This window comes from Garra rufa, chromosome 8 (genome assembly GCF_049309525.1).
Source record: "Garra rufa chromosome 8, GarRuf1.0, whole genome shotgun sequence".
Taxonomy (NCBI): domain Eukaryota; kingdom Metazoa; phylum Chordata; class Actinopteri; order Cypriniformes; family Cyprinidae; genus Garra; species Garra rufa.
Genome location: NC_133368.1, coordinates 31,651,594 through 31,674,764, shown reverse-complemented (window position 1 = coordinate 31,674,764; position 23,171 = coordinate 31,651,594). Strand labels below are relative to the sequence as shown.

At 34.5% G+C, this 23,171-nt stretch overlaps 1 protein-coding gene across 1 annotated transcript; it reads right to left on the bottom strand.

The window, feature by feature from the left end:
* Positions 1–2,414: 2,414 nt before the first annotated feature.
* Positions 2,415–22,676, bottom strand: wdr75 (WD repeat domain 75). The gene is made up of 20 exons (XM_073845079.1): positions 22,567–22,676; positions 20,391–20,520; positions 19,849–19,914; positions 19,652–19,751; positions 18,302–18,426; positions 15,959–16,029; positions 15,385–15,501; positions 14,379–14,467; positions 14,119–14,277; positions 9,696–9,755; positions 9,491–9,606; positions 9,087–9,262; positions 7,863–8,014; positions 7,560–7,740; positions 5,095–5,189; positions 4,430–4,525; positions 4,110–4,279; positions 2,962–3,021; positions 2,730–2,873; positions 2,415–2,510 (listed from the first exon to the last, which is right to left on the bottom strand). Exons 1-20 carry the CDS (start codon positions 22,650–22,652, stop codon positions 2,415–2,417), a joined length of 2,289 nt encoding a protein of 762 aa, XP_073701180.1. The 5' UTR covers positions 22,653–22,676.
* Between the last annotated feature and the right edge of the window lie 495 nt (positions 22,677–23,171).

The following is a 23,171-nucleotide window of genomic DNA, read 5'->3' as shown; positions in this document are numbered from 1 at the left end:
ATATATATATATATATATATATATATATATATATATATATATATATACACACATATACACACACACACACGTCCATATATATTTGGACACTGTCACACTTCATAATTTCTGCTCTGTATGCCACTAGAATAGTTTGTACATGAAATACAATGAAATGGTAAAATCAAGATGAAATTGAAGTGCAGACTTAAGCTTTAAATTCAAGGGGTTGAACAAAAATATAACATAAAATGCTAAGGAATTACAACCATTTTTATACAAAGACCCCCCCCCCATTTTCAGTGGCTCATAAGTAATTGGACAAATAAATATAATCATAAATAAAATGTTCATTTTTAATATTTTGTTGAGAATCCTTTGCAGGCAATGACTGTCTTAAGTCTGGAACTCGTGAACATCACCATAGACTGGGTTTCCTCCTTTGTGGTGCTTTGTCAGGCCTTTACTGCAGCTGACTTCAGTTATTGTTAGTTTGTGGGTCTTTCTGCCTTTAGTTTTGTCTTCAGCAAGTGAAATGCATGCTCAATCAATTTGAAATCAGAAGATTGACTTGGCCATTGCAGAATATTCCACTTTTTTACCTTTAAAAACTCCTGGGTTGCTTTTGCTGTATGTTTTAGGTCATCGTCCAATTGTACTATGAAGAGCCGCCCAAACAACTTTGCTCCATTTAACTGAATCTGGGCAGACAGTATATCCCTATACACTTCAGAATTCTTCCGGCTGCTTCTGTCTTCTGTCACATCATCACTAAACACTGGTAACCCAGTGCCACTGGAATCCATGCTCATGCCATTACACTGCTCCACCATGTTTCACAGGCTTTGGATCATGAGCTGTTCCAAGCCTTCTCCATACTTTTTTCTTCCCGTCATCCTGGTACATGTTGATTTTAATTTCAGCAATCCAAAAAAATGCTTTTCCAGAAGTGGTCTGGCTTTTTTAAATGTTTTTTTGACAAAGTCTAATCTGGTTTTGTTTGCACCTTGTGGTAAACCCTCTCTATTTTGCTCTGGTGAAGTCTTCTCTTGATTGTAGACTTTGACAGTGACACGCCTACCTCCTGGAGAGTATTCTTCACTTGGCTGGATGTTGTAAAAAGTTTTATTACCATGGAGAGGATCATCCAATCATCCACCATACTGTCATCTTTTGTGAACATCCATGCCTTTTTATGTTGCTGAGCTCACCAGTGTGTTCTTTTTCTTCTCAGAATTCACCAAACTGTTGATTTGGCCACTCCTAATGTTCCTGCTTTTTCTCTGATGAATTTCTTTTGTTTTTTTTTTAAGCCTAGCAATTGTCTGTTTTACTTGCATGCAGAATGCATGATGGGTTCAGAGCAACAGCTTCCAAATACTAATGGCACACTTAAAATCAACTCCAAATCTTTTACCTGGTTAATTGATGTAGAAAAAATGAAGGAATAGCCCACAACTGTCCATGAAACAGCTTTTGAGTCAACTGTCCAATTACTTATGGTCCCTTGAAAAAGGGGGGAGCTACATATTAAAGAGCTGTAAATCTTTCTACCAATTTGATGAGACTGCCCTAAAAATTAAAGTTTAGAGTGTGCAATTTAACCCCATATTCATTGTATAACTGTAACTTGAAAATGTTTTGGTCAACAGCTAAAATAATAAAAAGTTTGTCAGTATATGTATGTATATATATATATATATATATATATATATATATATATTTTTTTTTTTTACAGTCATTTTATACCAGTCACTAATACATTACCATAGACATTGCCCTACTCCACTCATACAGTATTACTTTTATTTGTGCAGGTCTTTAAAAGCCTTTAAATTTTATTTTTAAAATACTGCAGATACTCTGTAAATAATATTAATTAAATATTTGGTCTCACTTTACATTAGGTGGCCTTAACTACTATGTACTTACATTTAAATAAATTATTTGTTCAAATGAACTTTGTGTACATACATGTTTTTAAATTGTACTTACCTTTAAAAAAAAAAAAAAAAAAAAAAAAAAAAAAAAAACTCTATGTAATTACATTTGTAATTAATTTCTTTAAGTACCACTGTTGACCCATCCCTTACACCCTAACCCACCCCTAAACCTAAATTTATTTTTTAATGTAAGTACATAATAGTTAAGGCCACCTAATATAAAGTCTGACCAAATATTTTAAATTATATAATTTGTATACTGTATGTTGGCTATTTATATTAGGCAATGTTATATGCAATCCAGACAGTTGTTTTTCTAATAGGACAATAACATTTGATTTAAAATAAAGCACTCATGTATGTGAACATGTCATTTACCACAGCGCTGGAAAATCTTGAAAATGCACCTTGAAAGTGCTTGAATTTTCCTTTGGAAAAGGTGTAAGGACCCTGTATTTATTATGCATGTGATCAAAGAAGCTGAGGGGGGTCTTACCGGACTCCAGTGTTGGAGATCAGGAGTGAGTTGACCAACATTGAGCACAGGACTGACGCAGCAGGTAGAACATGAGCCGGTGTGTGTAACAACTAAAAAAAAGATGTTAGAAGAAATAAATTAAGTATATTTCTACAGTAATATTGCTTAATATTACTACAATTTAAAGTAACTTTTTTATTTTAATACATTTTAAAATGTCATTTATCCCTGTGCTGTCAAAGCTGATTTTTTAGTAGCCATTACTGCAGTTTTCAGTGTCATGTGATCCTTCATAATATAACAAATAGAGTCTATTTGAAATGACTTACTTCTTTGATGGTAGCGGAGCGCTCTGGGTGTTGGGGTTTGTCAGCCCCTGTATAGGACGGTGTGTCGAGTTTCCTCTGCTGTTGTCTGTGTTTGCCCAGCAGAAGGTAAAATGGTGTTACAGCAACACTGTCATCAATGACAAGCTGCGACAAAAACATACAAGTGAAGAGTTACTTTGGGGGGCCTCAACATAAATCAGAACAAGGATGGATTAAGAAAAAAATACTGTACCCGTTTACTTGAAGACAACATTCTGTCCTCATCTGTTGCTGTGCTGAAGGTCAATAAATCCTGATAATTAAACACAAGTCTGCTTTAGAAATGTCAGGACACAGTCACAATTATTGCTCTAACAAAGCAATTTAACCTGTATCTAGATAATGAAATACTGTTTTCTTTATTATTCATCATATTAAAATGATTGATTTTTTTATTAAACTGTAGAAAATTTAATATTTAAAATAGACTGAATAATTTAATCAAATTGATTACTATAGACAATGTAATTTATTATATATTAAAAAAACTATTAAAAAAAACTATATAAATATTTTTGTAATAAACTTCAACCTAAAAGGATTAGTTCACTTCCAGGATAGAAAATTCCTGATAATTTACTCCCCCGATGTCATCCAAGATCTCTTTTTCTTCAGTTGAAAACAAATTAAGGTTTTGGAGAAAAACATTCCAGGATTTCTCTCCATATAATAGACTTCAATGGTGGCCAATGGGTTGAAGGACCAAATTGCAGTTTCAAATGGCTCTACATGATCCCAGCCGAGGAGTAAGGGTCTTATCTAGCAAAAAAGGGTCTTATCTTCAAAAAAAAAAAAAAATTTAAATCAAATTCACAAACCAAAATCATATTGGTTAGTTCTTCATCTGCATACTTCAGTTCAAAAATGAAGGGTAGGGCAAAAAATTAATTTTCTTATTTTCGCTTGTACAATATGAGAATTTGTGGTTAAAAGTAAATAAATTTGTACTTTTCTTGACGAATCATTTCACTAGATAAGACCCTTATTCCTCAGTTGGGATTGTGAAGAGCCCATCTGAAGCTGCACTGAAACTGCAATTTGGACCTTTAATCTGTCGATCCCTATTGAAGTCCACTATATGGAGAAAAATCATGGAATGTTTTCCTCAAAACCTTAATTTCTTTTTGACTGAAGAAAGAAAGACATGAACATCTTGGATGACTTGGGGGTGAGCAAATTCTCAGGATTCCCCCTTTAATTATTCATATTTTTTGAAAAAACTACAAAAAACAAAAAACAAAAAAACAACAACACCATTTTAATCTTGAGGAAAGATATGAGATTAAAATTATGTATATGTGATTTTAGGCTGTAATGTGATTAGAAATATTATTGAAATACCATGTTTCGGGTGAGGAAGTACAGCTGGGATCTGTTGAGCCACTGACAACTTTCATCACAATTGTTCAACGGCTCTTCTCGAGGAACAAAGACGGCACGGTGTACTTTCTCTGAACACACGTTGTTGTGGGTGAACAGAGGCCGTGGCTCGCTGGGTTTGAAAACAAACACTGCAGAGAGACCAGAAAACACATTAAATGAGCTTGTGCATAAGTCTGACATTAAAGAAAGAAATCCAAGAGCCCCAATAATTAAAACACAGTCCTAAATGTACTGAGATGCAGAATGTGTTAAGAGGCGATGACCTTTCAATCACTTACGGTCTGTATGTTCAGACTGGTATGAAAAGGCAACCATATATTCGGACAAGGGGTCTGGCTGCAGCTTGGAAACTTCCAAAGATGTGCTCCACTCCACTGTGAGTGAAAAAAGTTCGAAAGTTAAATAAAACTGACCTTGCAAAACCAAACAGTGAATAAAACCAGACTAAGCAAGCTTAGCTATCCAAGAGAAGCAGAAACACCTGGGATCTTACTATGTTGTTTCAAACCTGCATGCAGATAATTTTCCAAACATTTATAGTAATCAAGGCTGCCAAGCTCCAAAAAGGAGCAAAAAGCCAATGAAAATGGCATAAAAGCAAAACTATTTTTTTGTTACATGAAATAAATGTTAACAAATATCGTAACACATTTTCATTTATATTTTGCGTGCTTACATAATTACAACTAAAATAAATATCAATAAAAACTATTTAGACAATTTAAAAAATTACTAAGATTAATAAATGAACTATTGTTCATTCTTAGTTCTTGTTAACTAATGTAGTTAACTAATGTTAACTAATGAGCCTTATTGTAAAGTGTTACCCCTATGGCTTGTTTTCGAATAACTAAAGCGGATGAGTAAATAAAGACAATATTAATTCCTGATGGAATTCCAAACTGCAAATATGAAATATGAACCAATATTAATGACTACTTACATGCACAAGTGAGGAGATTCCAGCAGCAGAGCAGGTTACTGGTGGTCGTGCCAAGCAAGTATTTGGAGCAGCTTAATCGGCCGAAACAAAGGTCCCTGGAGGATCAAAGTAGCTGCATTTAGTCAGTTTCACCATTTTAAAGACCACCGTGATCAGCAAGACCCATGTCAGCTACATATTTCATCAGATTAGTCTCAGTGATAATCAGTTGTCTTCCTTTAAATCAGAAACTAATACGAACAGTTTAAAACATTAACATGAAATAACCAGGTCTTATAATTGTATAATCCAGGTCTTGTAACCATATTGTGTGTGTGTTTGTGTGAGTGATAATTAAATCAAACCAAGTACAAAGCTGCCAACGACTATGGCTCAATAAATCAGCATGAGAGGATTGGAAATACTGTACAATACAAAGCAGATTTAGTACTTAGTTCCTAATTACTATAACTACATATTTACCTTACATGCTTCATGATACAGTAAAACATTAACTTAAAGGGATAGTTCACCCTAAAATTTAATATCCGTCCTTAATTAAGATAGATAAAACCTTTGTTCATATTTGAAATGCAAATTAAGATATTTTTGATGAAATCCAAGAGCTTTCTGTCCCTGCATACAGTAAACAGCAATGCAACTGACATGTTTAAAGCCCAGAAAGGTACTAAGAACTAGGACTGGCCCCTAATACCAGACTATACGTTAGTCAACTAGAAACGGCTTGGTCGACTAAAACTTTATCAGTTGCTGTAAAAAAACAAAACAAAACAAAACAAAAAAAAAAAACACAGGAAGTGGCCAAGTCATTGGGCAGGACATCCAAATGCTCACCTATCATTTATTGACCTTAAATATGGCTTTTCATCTCAAACATATATGTACTAGCAATTTGTAGTAGCTCAATCGAATGGTAACCTAGAAAAATGTGCGCTGTTCAAGTGTCTGTGCAGAATGATGAAACTGAAAAGTAGAGTGCTTACTGCATAGCAGATGGAGGCCGCCTACTGCTCTTAAAATACTCTGTCATTTCTGGCCATACAGATAAAGGTAATACATCTTTCGAATTAGTAAAGAATCTGTTTATTTGTGTGCACTCATAGTAACAACAAAATGTTGTGCTTTTGTAAAATAATGAATGTAAACAGGATGCGCTTTCTGTGAACTTGAGCACGAAACTTTGAAAACAAATATTCTTCAGATTATGTAATACGTATGGAACATGCATGAAGGCATATCTACTACTTTGGAGATGACGAGTCAGTGTTGCCGACTTTATATCTTAAGCCGAAAACGAAGAAAACACTCGTTTATCAATAAATTATTGAAACATTAATGCAGTCTCCTTGCTGTTTTTCTCACACACGTTTAGAATGACTATATCTGCAGGTGTGCTGTGACAAGCTTTTGTGCAATTAAAGGCACATTATTTTGATTTATATGGCTTATTAATGAACGTGACTAATAGTCAACTGATTCTTAAAATGAATGACTACTAGTCAAACAGGAAAATCTTTAGTTGAGGACAGCCCTAGTAAGAATATCGTTAAAATAGTCCATGTGACATCAGTGGTTCAAACACAATTTTATGAAGCTAGGAGAATATTTTTTGTCAACAGTTCTTCTCTGTCACCCCAGCGCCATTTTGGAGAGTACCATGACGCATGCACTTTTGATCTGCAAGTAAACAAGGCACAAAAAGCTGCATAAAATTATGGTTGAACCACTTTTTTAATGGTTGAAACAATTTTTTTTTGGTACCTTTCTGGACCTTGAACATGGTAGGACTCTTGCTGACTCTTGTGTTGACATCTAGATTCTGACTCAAATCTCATTAAAATATTTTAATTTGTGTTTCAAAGAGGAATGACATGAGGGTGAGTAATTAATGACAGAATTTTCATTTTTGGGTGAACTATCCCTTTAAATGAACAACAAGTTTGTGAACTGGATCAACCAATCTACTAAAAAGACCAGACTCAAAAGAACGATTTGTTCACAAATTGAATAATGCTACTTTTCCAAATCACACTATAATTTGCTGCTTGTGTGATACCGGCAGGCAAGGAAGAACCAAGAGCAGTTGTTGACAAGGAATATCATGCACTTTTTATCGTGGTGTACTCCAGCTGGACCTAGTGAACTTCCTTTTTCAAAAACAATGATAGAGCGAAACTATGTCCCTGTTGACCCCGCAAGTCTTGGCTTGCGCCCAAGTCTCTAGCAGGACTGTAGCCTTATTCTGTCTGGCCACCATCTAAATCTTAATTACTAAGTGACTACCATTCAAGCAGTTTGAATAGAGTTTAGTGAATGCTAATCCACTGCTTTGAATGGCACACACATCTAAAGACCTCAAGAAACCTGTGCAACCCATTCCAAATGCGCCACAGAGTGTTTGGACTGGCTGATTTGAAGACAGGGAACATCTACAGTAGCCAGAGTGGTAAAACAACAAGTCCCACCGTATTTCTCCAGGTGGTTGGCAGAGGGTGGTGAGCATCTCCCAGGTCTCCGGGCTCCATATGGTAATGACTTCTTGGAAGCTCACCGCCAGGAGAGAGCTATCGGCTGAGAAACTGCAGTTTGTGGGTTTTAGGTTATGGTAGCTGCCCACAAAATCACATGACCAGTAGTTCTGGTCCTCTAAAACACAAATGGAAATGTTGTGGTCAGACAGGTATGTCTGGATTCAGACTCATGACCTTGTTTGACATCTCAGTCCAACACCAACACCTTTGTGAATGTCTGAAAGGGTTTGGACTCACGTTGTGTGTCTGCGTCAGCTCCCTGACACCAAGCTTTGAACTGGCCGTCTTCTGATGTGGTCACCAGCATGGTGGTCTCCTCAGAAGAGCTGAAGCACATGGATATAATCTGATCCGTGTGGGCGGCAGTGATGGTAGTGTTCAGTACGAAACTAATGGGACAGAACAATACATCATTAAAGTCCAGAAAAATATGGAAATTTGTACACTATCGTTTAAAAGGTTTGGAGTCAGTTGCTTTTTTAATAACTCAAAACTACATTCGTGTTACAAAAGATTTCTATTTCAAATAAAAGATTTTATTTCGAAATTTCTATTTAAAGAATCCTAAAAATGATCTAGTTTCCACAAAAAACATTCAATGTTGTCAACATTGATAAGAGAAATGTTTCTTGAGCACTAAATCAGCATATTAGAATGATTTCTGAAGGATCATGTGACACTGGAGTTAATGGCTGCTGAAAAGTTAGCTTTGCATCACAAAATGACACTTAAAATAGATTCAAATAGTAAACAGCTATTTTAAATTGTTATAATTTCCCATTATTACTGTTTTTTATTCCCCAATTATTATTGGTGAACACACTTCTTTACTAATAATTAATCATTTTGAAATTTAATTTTAATTTGATTGAATATTTGTGACCTAGGACCACGAAACCAGTCATAAGTGCTTCATTATTGAAATTTATACATAATCAGAAAGCTGAATAAATAAGCTTTCCATTGATTAATGGTTTTAAGAAAATCACTAAGGTAAAATGAAGTTCTTAGAAATACATATTAAGCAAGTTAAAATTAAACAATAAAATTAAGTTTTTAAATATTAAGGTAGGAAATTCAAAAAATATCTTCTTGGAACATGATCTTTACTTGTATCCTAATGATTTTTAGCATTAAAATAAATGATCATTTTGACCATACAATGTATTTTTGGCTATTGCTACAAATTTACCCATGCTACTTATGACTGGTTTTGTGGCCCAGGGTCACATTTATATTCTGGTATTGGTATTATACATTACAAAATGGAGCAAATACAATTATTTTTACTACTGATGAAGGACTAATGTCAAAATGTTTGATTGTCTAAATATTAACTAAATGGAAAGTGATTTGCATTATTTGTTTGTGGACTGTAAGAAATGGCTCATATCGTGGCAAAATCATACATTTCTTGTATGAAAAATACATTTGGCATTATTCATATGCGAGCATGAGTACCTTTGCGTTCCTTCATCGTAAGCCCATAGTTTGAGGAAAAACTCAAGATCGGAGGACTTTTTCCCCCTTTCCTCCACTGTAGCAAGCCAGGAACCTTTTATGTCAAAAGCAGCCTTCACCACTTCAAACTGATCCAGACCCTCTTCATAAATATACTCTTGCTGCACTATGTCCAGCTGTGAATGCAACATACAGACCATTATGGAAAAAACTATGGAAAACATTAAGAAAAATGTTTGATCTCATGTGATCTCACCTGACATAAACTTGCAAAACTATATAACCCATGTGAGCAGAACGCACAAGAATGAAACTCATACGCCAACATTTTCCAGTACATACTTCCCTATAAGCTTGTTTATTTCAGATATGTTAAGCTTTAAAGTATTGATTGGCAGACTCACATCGTAGAGATGCTTGTCACGCTGCAGGGAGTAGAACTGCAGATGACCTGGTTTCCCATTCAGCACTAAAGCTTTACTGCGCAGGTCAATCATTAGATCGGTCAAAACGTCATCTCCTGAAAGCATTAAAATCATCGGAAGAAATAAACATTTACTGCGACAGTTGTGAAATTTAAATGCTTTGTGCAAATGAGCTTTTACAAACCTTTGACTAAACCCTGAATCACTCCACACACTTTGAAGTTGCTCTCCATAACTGTGAGCTCTGAGGAGAAAAAGAAGGCAAATGACAAACCAGAAAGCAGTCCAGTTCACTACAGTGAATTATGTGGGTAAAAATGTACAGATCATAATTAATCCACAAAACAACTGTATAACAATATAATTTTTGGGAATTCAACATTAACATTTTCTGGACAATTTCTCTTGAACTTAAATGGATAGTTCACCCAAAAATAAAAATTGGCCAAGGATGTATATGATTTTCTTTTTCTTCCAGACAAATACAATGCGAGTTATATATATAAAAAAAGATCCTGGCTCTTTAAAGCTTTATAATGTTGGTAAATGGGTGCTGAGATTTTGAAGTCCAATAAAGTGCATCCATTCATTATAAAATGTGCTCCACATGGCTCTAGGTGATTAAAGGAGAAGTTCACCTACAGAACAAAAATTTACAGATATTTTACTCACCCCTTTGTCATCCAAAATGTTTGTGTTTTTCTTCAGTCGATAAGAAATTATGTTTCTTAAGGAAAACATTTTGAGGAATTAACTTGATAAAGTGGACTTCAACGGTACCCCCAAGTATGAACTTCCAAAAAGCAGTTTAAATGATTCCAGCCGAGGAAGAACTTATCTTATCTTATCTTGTCTTATCTAGCAAAACGATTGGTCATTTTCGAAACAAATTGACAGTTGATATATTTTTTTTACTTCAAATGCTCGTCTTGTCTACTTATCTGAGTAAACTCTGTTTTTTTCTGGTTCAATACGGTCAATACAGTTAGGGTATGTTGAAAAACTCCCATCTCATTTTCCTGCCCAATTTCAAAATCATCCTACATCGATGCAGAAGTACAGACCCAGTGTTTACAATGTGAACACACAAAGATGATCAAATGCCCTTTACATATACATTACACTTTCATATATATATATATATATATTAGGGCCGGGACTTTAACGCGTTAATTTAGATTAATTAATTACACAAAAATAACGCGTAAAATTTTTTTAACGCATTTTAATCGCACTAAGTTTTGCACCGCGGAACGTTTCTCACTGGATGAGATTCGGCGGACCGATTATACTGGAGCACAAACTAGCGCTCAGACAAGCCAAAGAACTTATACCAAAGAAGCTGCGTCCGTCCTAAATAGTATTGTATGTCCCAAATCGTAGTATGTTTAAAAAGTATTCAAAAGATTCCCGGATGGTCTACTACTTAACGATCAATGCACACTCTTAACTGCTAATATTGCCCGCAACACACTGCGCCGTGAACGAGGATTCGATTAGAACTACAAACACGCATAAAAAGTGTTAAATAACTACAAACATGGAGGATATGCGCGACCAACGGACAGGTAGAGAAAGGGGTTTGAGTGATAAATAATCAGTGTGTAACCTGATAAAAACTATTTTTTAAATGTTATCCGCATTATATTCCATGTGCAGCAACATTTATAATGATAGGTTTGGTCATTAACGTTTAAATGCATAATTAAGCAAACACAAGAGCAGAGTTCTCGGAATGAAAGACTTGTTAAAGAACGTGCCTCTTGCTACACTTAATGGCAATATTGCACTGGTCTGTTGGACTTGGTTGAACAAAAAAAAAAAAAAAAAAATGTGTTGCTTATGTATTCAGTTATTATTCAATGGTATACTAAAAATCCATGTAAAAATCTTAATTCTCACTGTTCTCAGGTCAAATATTTACATGCGATTAAAATGCGATTAATTTCGATTAATTAATTACAAAGCCTCTAATTAATTAGATTAAAATTTTTAATCGAGTCCCGGCCCTAATATATATATATATATATAATTTTCAATTTGTTTTAAAAAATGGCCAATCGTTTTGCTAGACCCTTCTTCCTCGGCTGGGATTGTTATTGAGTCATTTGAAGCTGCATTTAAACTTAGGGGCACCACTGAAGTCCACTATATGGAGATGATTCCTGAAATGTTTTCCTCAAGAAACATAATTTATCGACTGAAGAGAGAAAGGCATAAACATCTTGGATGACAAGGGGGTGAGTAAATTCTGTAAATTTGTTCTGGAATTGAACTTCTTTAATAAAGGCCTTCTGATGTGAATCAATGTGTTTTGTGTAAGACTTTATAAACCATAATCTCTCAATCTAATTTTAACCGGTTAACTGTTAACCAACATTTTTTTTTTGACCAATACAATCAGTTAAATGGTTAAAAAAAAAAAGGTCATTACTTTTTTTTTTTAATTAAAAAAAAAAAAAAAAAGCTTAATCACTTTTTATTATTACATTCAAAATAGGCCTGATGCCGACGTGAAACACTATAGCTAGGCTAAGCTATTTTAGTTACCATCACTCCACAACAAATCCTCTCAATTTAACAGTACTCAGAAAAGAACAAGAATAAAAAATATAATAAGCTAGCAAAACAAATTCATTTTGGCTAAAGCAAAACAAATGTTTCCATATTGAAGATGCATTTGAATGCCAAAATATGATTTATTATGTAACCTGCTTTGTGCTTGACTCGCATTCCAATATCCACATTAAACAAATTGTTTGGCATAATATCACAGCAGTAGGGCTGCACAATATTGGGAAAAAATTACATTGCGATATATTTTTTTTCCTGCGATATATATTGCGATGTGTACAAATTCATTTATGTTCATCAGGTGTTTTGAACTGCTTAAAAATCAAATAATAATTCAAAAATAATTGGGATAATTTTGTAAGCATTTTCAAAGAATAAAAAGATGTAAAAGTATAATCAAAACCCTGAAATAAAATACTTTTTAAAGCTTATTTTGGGTTGTTTCATAAACAGTTTGACTCACCTTATTCACTGTCAATTCAGGCAAATCAAGGCTCTAATATGTTATGAAATTAATAATGAATGTTGCTTTTACCCTGATAAAAGGGAACTCATTTTGAGAATGAAAAGAGGACACTTCATTATCACATTAAGGAATTAACTTGAGTGACAAAATAAGTAATTTAACATTTTATTCAACAACTTCTTTTTGAAAACAGATTAGTAAATATATTTTGCCACAAATTTTGAAAAAAAAATATGTCAGAAGATTCTTTTTTTTTTTTTTAGTTTTGCATACTTTGTTTAGCCAAAGTAAAACAAGTGTTGCTCATCAGCTAACAAAAAAGATTAAACTTTTCAACAACTCTATAAAAAAATTGGCTTCTTTCTCAGAACTGTTGCATAAAGTAAATGTAAATATTCAAATACACCAATTTGGTGCTTCTGTATGCATTAATTTACTCATTGAAGCGGTTGTTGCTGCATAATATTCCACTTGTGCCTTGCATTTGTTGTACAGCTCTGGGATGGCAATTTGAGAAAAATAAGTGCGTGACGGCATAACATAAGGCTTGTCAAGCGAGCGGATCATGTTTGTAAAACCCTGCTTGGTGACTGTGTTTATTGGTACCATGTCTTTCGCAAGGTGAAATGTAATAGCAATAGTGACATCTTTCTGTCGCTTAGAGCCCTTCTCGTAAGGCGTCACACTGGCAAATGCATCCGAAATAGTTTTTTGCTTTGGACTGCAATCTGATCTGGTTTTGCATTTGTCATACAGTGCTTTGTGGTGCCGACTTAAATGGTCAAACAAATTCGTAGTGTTTCCGCGAGTTGTGGCAACAACTGCCAGGCACTTCCGACAAAGCACCTGTTTTTGGTCAGCATCATCGTTTTTGTATCCAGAATACTTCCATACGACCGACGTTGCGTTTCTTTTTGCAACCAAATCTTCCATTTAGGCGCTTTTCTCCCGTCCTGCGCTCATTTCGTCATGCGCACCAAAGAGTATGTGCGCACGCAGAGACTGCATGCATGAAGTAGGTGAAGCAATGTGTGCTTTGTAGTTTTTAAAGAACCCTTAAATGAGTTAATTACTTTATATTAGACAAATATAGATCCGTGAATAGAAAGTTTAGAAATATAGAAAGTACATTTTTAAATCAGACACACATAATTTTATTTTTATTTTGCCCAGCATCGTGACCGCCGCGATGTGAATATCGCGCATGCGTACATCGCGATGACGATGCTGAAACGATGTATCGTGCAGCCCTACACAGCAGTATGGTGATAACGATTAACGGCACAGATTATTAAAACTGTGTGACAAGTGCATGACAATAATTTATGTTTAAAAAAAAAAAAATGTAACACATATTTTATTATAATAACAAATAATTATGCATAGGTAACCCCAAGCCAAACCCTTCCTATATAGTAAGCACATGTAGTTAATTATTATTACTCAGTTCTTAAGTTTGTTACACTGTAGCAAGGACACCTTAAAATAATGTGTAACCCAAAATAACATTGCTTTTAGTTTAATTCTGGAGGGAAATCTCAGATTTGAACCAAAGCTAAAGACTTACTGTTGTCTGAATGAGAGGTGCAAAACAACTGCCCATCAGATGATGCTGATATATGTAAAATGGATCCACCAAGACGGGGCTTGATGTCTTTTTTGTTGCCTGTCCCAAACTTCCACTGGACAAGCACAGACTCAATGCCTCCACTCAGCAAATGAGTGCCTGTAGAGACAACAACAGTCATGTTTTCTTAGATCGGGACTGTAACACACATTTAACATGGAGGAAGAAGTGAAAAAAGCCCAAGCCACAGTACTACCCACCTTCAGGAGTAAAACACAAAGTGTTCACAGCATTGTGATGCCAGTGCAGGGTCAAGTATGTGTACTCTTTCTTTTGATTGAAGTTTCTCCTGTAGCGATATAAAAAGTTAATTTCCAATTCTTACGTGACCTGCAACTTAAGTGAACTTAAAGGAGAAGTTCACTTCCAGAACAAAAAATTACAGATAATGTACCATACATTACATGTTCATGACTTTCTCTGTCTTCAGTTGTAAAGAAATTCTGTTTTTAGAGGAAAACATTTGAGGATTTTTCTCTATATGGTGGACTTCTATGGTGCCCCAAGTTTGAACTTCCAAAATGCAGGCTTCAATTGATCCCAAATGCGGTTGTAAATGATCCCAAACGAGGAAAAAGGGTCTTATCTAGCAATATTATTGTTTTGTTTTGTTTTTTTATTACAATTTATATATTTTTTAACCTCAAATGCTCAACTTGTCTTGCTCTGCCTGAACTCTGTTTTTTCCGGTTTAAGACAGTTAGGGTATGCCGAAAAATCTAATTTTCTCCCTCAAATTCCAAATCGCCCCTACATAGTTGTTTTACCTTCATTATTAAGGGTGTTTGATCTTCTTTGCATGTTCACTTGCAAACACTGCTGCAGAGATACTAGCCCAAAGTAGAATGATTTTAAAATGATTTCTTGAGGTTGGAGAAGAAAAGAGAGTTCAGGAAGAGCATAAGATGAGCATTTGAGGTTAAAAAGTATATAAATTGTAATAAAAAAAATGCTAAATAAGACCCTTCTTTCTCGGCTGGGATTTACAACTGCATTTGGGATTGTTTGAAGCCACGTATAAAACTGCCTTTTGGAAGTTCAAATTCGAGGCACCATAGAAGTCCACTATATGGAAAAAAAATCCTGAAATGTTCCCCTCAAAAAACAATTTCTTCACAATTGAAGAGAGAAAGACATGACAAGGGGGTGAGAACATTATCTGTAAAAAAAAAAAAAAAAAATCTGGATGGTGAACTTGTGTCTTACCAAAGACGGATCTTTCCACCTTCATGACCGGTGGCGATGCAGTCGTCTGTTGGGTGACAGGCTACGCAAGTGAATGCATTTCTGGCTCCTTTCTTGTCTTTGGCTTTTAGAGAAAAACTACAAAGAGAAATCAAATAAATAAAAATGGGACATTTACATTCATGATTCACAGACTGACTTATATTTAGCATGACAGCAAGAACAACAGGAAGTAATAGTAGTTAATGGAAATCTCGCTAGGTGCTTTGAAAAAAACTAAAATTATGCTATTTATTGGTAAACCAATAACCAAACTACTTTAAAAAAAAAAGTGTGAATACTGGTCATACCTTTTCAGTTCAATGAAAAAAGTCAAATGTTTTTTACAAGACTTGGTATGACAATTTTCATGTTGAGGTAAACTATAAGGTGTTGTTCTCTCAACTTAAGAGAAAAACCAACAGAAAGGCAAAGGCCAAAACAAGCTACATGACATGTGTCTTGCTCCCTGAGGCCAGAAAATAAACAGTGCGGTTAGACACGTTCCTACATGTTCTGACCTTAAAAAGGCTATTTAGGATACAGCGGTTATTACCTGTACGTATTCTGCTTCCTGAAGAAATAAACCCTAAGTTGGAGCTGCCTGACAAATGCTATGAATTCCCCCTGAAAACACAATATACAAAAACACAGTGTTAAAAAAAATGACTTTTTCTCTCAAACAAACTGAAAGGTTGATGATCTTGAGCTTAAAGACATGAACAGGGCTTTCCTATTTGTCCCCAACCACAAATAAGGTTAAGAAGTGATGATGAGTAATGGCTTTACCAAAACAACTAGTAAAGGTGCGACAGTCTACAAAAATAGCACCAGCATGTGCCACACTAATTAACCTACAGGGGTTGGTTCAAACCATGTTTACTTTACCACATCAACACTTACATGGGCGATGACTGTGCAGGAAGGCGAAAAAATTTATCCATAACAACCTGAGCAGGTATGACATAGTGTTCACCCAGAATAACCTTCCCACAGCCAGACATGAACTAACATTTAATATTACATTATAAAAAAACAAACAAACAAACAGGTATGCTTGTTGGATTTTAAGACCTCTTTAGTAGGGAGACAGTAATTTTCCAAGATTTTTCCAAGTAACTAAACTTTATTTAAAAGATCTGGGCTTAAAATAACTTTCATAGACATATCCAATATTGGCTTATACTTCATGTTTTATTGTGCATGATTATTTCCTACATTTTACACTTAGGTTAACTTTAACGCCATCTAATGTTCACAGTTAAAACACTAAAAATTCAATTATGAATGCTAAAGGATTTGTTCACTCCTGAAGTAAAATTTCCTGATAATATGTTATCTTATTATTAATTCTTCCGTGTACTTTGGTTCAAAAAGATACAGACATAGAGCTAGTGCAAGATGCACATTCGTGGTTAAAAAAGTATATTAATGTTTTTTTTTTTAAAGAAAATGACAGATTGTTTCACTAGATAAGACCCTTATTTCCTTGGCTGGATCGTGTAGAGCCCTTTGAAGCTGCACTGCAATGTTTTACTCAATATCCTTAATTTCTTTTGGACTGTAGAAAGAAAGACAACATCTTAAATGACATGGGGTGAGTAAATTATCAGGAAATTTTCATTCTTGAGTGAACTAATCCTTTAAATGTAATCTTTAACAGACTCCAAAGTGAACATCCAAATTTAATTCAGACCAAAAATTATAATGTTATAACATTTTGATAAGGCCCTAGACCTGAAAATAATTATCAGCTAATCTATATCATGTGTTGTTGCTCAAAATTAATATTGGGGAGATCTGTTAGTGTTTAATCTTCGGTTATGTTGGGATTTACATGTACAGTGACGTTTCAGCTACACAAAGTATTTAAAGGAGTGTATAGTTTCTTTGTACATTAAGAAATATTTTTTTTCTGTGAATTCAAATGAAGTTGGTTTCTAAACGTCTAAACACTAACTTCTTGGGTTTTAGAGAGTAATACACTTGTATTATTGTATAATATATATATGATCTGTTCCTGTTCCAAGCTGTTACTGTGTCTATGTATTGATTCAAGTATGATTTTTTAATCAGATTTTTCACATTAAAGAGGTCATTGGATGCAAAATTTATTTGAACATAACTGTTGGCAGTGTGTGTACACATCCACACTATAGTGATAAAAATCCATCCATTGTTTTTTTTTTTAAATCCCTATAAATCATTAGCCCTTTCTCAGATCAAGCCATTGTCAGATTCTTGGTTATGTGACATAACATAAGCCCAGGCCCCTCCCATGACTGTTGACTGACACTGGCATTTTAGCATAGATCTGCCCTGTGTGAGGTGTAAACAGTGCTATTGTTTTGACACTGGAGCGGGAATAGACAAGAATGTCTCCTAAGCGACTGAGGTGCTTTCTTGCTGGATATAATGAACATAGGACTCGTCAATTACTCCCAAAATCTGAGAGGCGGAAAATCCAGTGGATTACTTTTGTTTTTGAAGGGAATACCCGACCTGATATATATATATCAGTTTTGTCAAATTTAACCTTATGACTGGTTTTGTGGTCCAGGGTCACATATAAGAAATTTTAACCAAAGTATGTTATAGACTTTTCAATAAGACTAAAGAATCATATCAACTTGTGGAAAATGGACATTGATGACCCCTTTAAAGGATTTTTTTTTAAACAAAAGAGTAACATCAGCCACATTTATAAATGTCAGATTTCTGCCTATAAGTAGGTTTTAAAATCTGTATCACTTATTTTTGGACTTAAAAGCACTGCCGACAGATGCCTCAGGGTTATGCTAAAACTTAAATTATTTTTAAAAAATCCATCAATGGTCAAATCCTTTAAAAAAAGGGATGTAATAACCACCCTAAAAGAAAGTGCTGAGTGAGCTCTTACCCCTCTACCGATGGCTGTGCAATTGGGGTTTGGGCTGATATGAGTGCAAACAGCAGACAGCTCTTTGGCCTCCACTTCCTGCTCTGCTGACTTGGGCAGATGAACGGCAACCAACTGGAAACACTCTGGATATGCAGACACACAAAGCTCAAAGTCAGGAAATTGTTCTACTATTCAATGGCCTTCAACTGTTTCATGCACTTCTACCTCATTAAACAAATTGATAAGATCCTGAATGTCACAGCTGAGGTTCAGAGATGTGAACAGTTTTGTGTGGTTAATTTTTTTTATGTCAAGGTTAGTGCTGACCGAGCTATTTGTTGTAGTGTCTCAACCTCAGACCGCAAAAATCACAGATTGACCCATGATGCTGTTTCAAACTTAAACATCCGATTGACTGGCTCAACTTAGGCCCAACTAAGAAACCAGTTGTCTGCAAGGTTTTGGGATTAAAATAATAAGCTCTACAGGACAAACTAATCTTTCTATGAACAAATATTTATTTTTTATTAATATTGTGTTTTTTTTTTATTGCAGAAACATTCTCTGAGGTTTTTTCTGGCTTCATTGTCCCAAAGACAATAGGCTTTTTCAATGGTTTAAATGTCTAAAATAAGGCCCACAGTTAACACAAGTTTAAAATATTTTCTTGCTCTATTACCCCTCAAATTGTTTTTAAGCTGTACCCTGTCTTGAAAAAGGCAAAATGGGACTACAGAAGTTGTTGGGGACACTAAATATATTACTGCAATTTAAAATAACCATTTTCTATTTCAATATTCTTTAAAATATAGTTTATTTCTGTGATGTAAAGCTGAATTTCATCAACATTACTCCAGTCTTCAGTGTGCTGCTTAATATTTTTTCATACTTTTTTCAGGATTCTTTGATGAATAAAAAATAGAAATCTTTTCTAACAATATAAGTCGTTACTATTATTTTTTATCAATTGAACACATCCTGTTTTCAACATTAATAATAAATCAGCAAATTAGAAGGATTTCTGAAGAATCATGTGACACTGAAGACTGGAGTAATGATGCTGAAAACTCAGCTTTGCATCACAGAAATAAATTATATTTTAAAGTATATTAAAATAGAAAACCATTATTTAAAATTGCAATAACTTTCCCAATATTACTGTTTTTTCTGTATTTGTTATCAAACAGACGCAACCTTGATGAGCAGAAAAGTCATTCAAAAAACATTTAAAAACTGATCCCAAACTTTTGAAAGTGTTAGAAAATTAGATTTCTTCACACTCTATTGGTGTAGAGTGCCTGGTGCTAATCACTGCATCACAATGATATATATGACTTAAAACTGCACTTGGCACTGTGAAATACATACCTTTTTTGGAATCATCAGCCATGGAGAGATGAAGAAAAATGACTCCCTCATGTTTCTCGGACACGTATATTGCAAGCAAAGGATATCCAATGATAAATGTCTGAAAAAATAAATATAATAATAATAAAACAACATTAAAGCAATTCATATATTTACTCCAACAGTGGCCTTGTCTTTAGTCACAACACAAACTGTACCTTGATGAGGATGCCATCAATGAAGTCCCATAATTTAACAGTGCCATCTGCTGAGCAAGAGTAGACCTGCATGCAGAAAGAATAAAATAAATTAAAAAATAAATCTTGCTGTTTAATTCAATTCCATTCAAAAGCCATTCAAATTGAATTATCATCCATTCATAATCCATACAAAATATAGGAGATCAAGAGGTTTACTTTTAAGTCAAAAAGATTATTTTGCGATAAAATAGTGATCAGCTTAACGAAATCCATCAAAAAGGAAGATGATGGAAGATTCCAAGCCATTTTTCTGCTATAACAAAGTGCACTTCAAATATCACAACATTGGAAATGTGCAACTAATTATAATTTTAATTGAATGTTGGCTTTCTATAAACCTCAGGCAGAAATCAATTCAACTGTCTGAATGTCTTTGGAAGAAGCTACTAAAACACACTTATAACAGCAAACAAGCTGGCTAAGAATTCATTTGAATGCTCATTGATAAATTGAACACAACTCATGCTTTCTATACAACTGAACTTAAGTTATGCACAGACCTGCAGGTGATTGGCAGGATTCAAGACAATGCCTGTCACTTGGTTGGTGTGGCCCTGCAGACTATGGAGACACTCTTCTGTGCGTGTGCTATAGACCTTCACTGAATCTCCAGAGGCGCACAACACAAACCTGAAACCATGAGACAACTTTACAATTAATTGATTCAGAAAATGCCTTTGCACTTCACATCTGGCATCCACAGAACCCCAATGGGTCACTGAAAAATTAATTTGTACAAATACATCACACAAATGATCACAACACAACAAAACCAGTCAATTTTTTGAAATTGAGATTTAGACATCATATAAAAGCTGAATAAATAAGCTTTCCACTGATTGATAAATAAGCTTTCCCATTGGTTTGTTAGGATAGGATATTTGGCTGAGGTGGAACTATTTGAAAATCTGGAGACTGTGGGTGCATAAAAAAAATGTCCAAATGAAGTTCTTAGCAATGCATATTACTAATAAAAAATTAAGTTTAGCTATATTTACAATAGGAAATTTACATAATATCTTCATGGGTCATGATCTTTACTTAATATCCTAATGATTTTTGGAATAAAAGAAAAAACTATTATTTTGACCCATACAATGTAATTTTGGCTATTGCAACAAATATACTTGTGCTACTTAAAACAAGTTTTGTGCTCCAGGTTGGCCATTTTATATTTAATTGCCAATCAAATAGAAATGAATGTCTTAATTACTAAAACCATGAGTTTAATTTTGATTATTTTAATACCTTGATTTATTATTTAATACCTTCACAGCAGCAACATTTTAGAATGTATATAATAAAAGATTTTAAATAATATCCGTGTCCATTAATACAATACAAGATTATAGCTAAACTAAAACCATAAAAACATAGTCATTGCTGCTATTTGCCAAGACAACATTTCTAAGTTAAAATGTTTAACTAAAACTGGAATAACGACAGATTTAAAAAAAAATAAAACTACAAAAACACTCAAGTAAAAAAATAGACTTATAAAAGCTATAATGGTATCTCAGTGATAACTTAAAGGAGTAGTTCACTTTCAGAACAAAAAATTATAGATAATGTACCTTCCCTCCTTTGTCATCCAAGATGTTCATGTTTTCCTTTTTTCAGTCGTAAGGAAATTATGTTTCTTGAGTAAATATATCAGGATTACTCTCCATATAATGGACTTCTATGGTGTCTATCTAGCAAAACAATGGGTTATTTTATATAAAAAAAAATACAATTTATATACTTTTTAACCTCAAATGCACATCTTGTCTAGCTTGGCAATACAAGCGTTTGAGATTAAAAAGTATACAAGTTGTAAATGTTTTTAGAAATTAATTGATTGTTTCGCTAGATAAGACTCTTCTTCCTCGGCTGTGATCATTTAGAGCCCTTGAAAGCTGCATTTTGGAAGTTCAAACTCAGGGGCACCATAGAAGTCCATTATATGGAGAGAAATCCTGAATGTTTTCCTCAAAAAACACAATTTCTTTCAGACTGAATAAAGATAGACATGAACATCTTGGATGACAAGGGGGTGAGTACATTATCTGTACATTTTTGTTCTGAAAGTGAACTACTCAGTAACAGTAAATAATGAAGCCATTATGCTTATTATAATTTCACACAACACAAATGTGTATTTTCTGCATTAAAATATACAGCTTTCTTTTATTTTAAGAAGAATTCCTATCAATAGGCCCATTATTTTGTGGGGTCCTTGGAAGTGTAAAAAAAACCCAGCAACAAAGGGTGGTTGCAGAAAACACAGTTTGACAGTTCTGTAATACCATTAACGCCAGAATAACGTGATGTACATTATTATTGATATTTTTTGTAAAGTAATATGCACTATGTGTGTCTGGAACAACGATTAACGTTACCTGCCTTACTGCCTAACTGTGTCTTTGAAAACAAAACCAACATCACTAACACATTCATCAGCAGGATAGAAAAGTCACAAGTCATGACACTTTAGATGCAGTTGAACCTGTCCTCTAGGCAAGTTTTCAGACACACATATAGATTAATTAAGAGTTTAATTTGCTCTCAAGCTGATCCTGCATCTCTTTGGGAACTTCATTCCCTCCAACACGGCTCAATGTTTGTATAAGATGATACATTTAGAGAACATACAAATAGAAACAGAATTAATAATTCAGTTGATTTATCGAATACCTGGAGTCAGTGGAGAAGACAGAAGGTCTAATGTTTATTTTGCTGCCGCCGCAGCGAACCACGCGGATGTCACTCTTCTCCACCATGTTTTTCTGCCTCTAACATTCACATCACATGTGGCCGGTGTGCGTTTCTTCTTCGTCTGTAGTGAAAAGAAACTAATGCAGCACAGCGCCATCATGCGGACGGGCATTTAGTCTGATTCTTTTCTGGTAACAGCCACTACGTGGCGCTTCGGTAGCGCGGCCGCCATTCTGGGGTGAAAATTGACCACCTCCCTGCAGTCATTGCGTTCTTTTATTTCCACTTTGATTTCTATTTCGTTGTCATTCTGTCTGCTTACGTTACACTTCTTGTCAGTATAAGTTCTTTGGTCCCTGCGAGAACACTGTACACAGAAAAATAGGGGTTTAAAATTGTACCTTAAACTTGTCGCTGGAGCAATTTTAAAAGGACATCTTTGTACCTAAAGGGTGCGTATTACTTTAAGGTACTAATATGTACTCTATAGGGGTAAAAAAAAAAAAAAAGGTACAAAGATGTCCTTTTAAGGGTACTGCTCCAGTGACAAGCTGTTGTACGTCAAAAGGTAAAATTTTACACCC

What these genes read in the sequence shown, in the direction of transcription:
- wdr75 (XM_073845079.1), bottom strand. Translation starts at nt 22,652, where the DNA reads ATGGTGGAGAAGAGTGACATCCGCGTGGTTCGCTGCGGCGGCAGCAAA. An exon ending in ATCCTGCCAATCACCTGCAG is followed by an intron (nt 19,915 to 20,390) that starts GTCTGTGCATAA and finishes TTCTGCATGCAG; the next exon opens with GTCTACTCTTGCTCAGCAGA. An exon ending in TTTGTGTTTTACTCCTGAAG is followed by an intron (nt 14,278 to 14,378) that starts GTGGGTAGTACT and finishes TTGTCTCTACAG; the next exon opens with GCACTCATTTGCTGAGTGGA.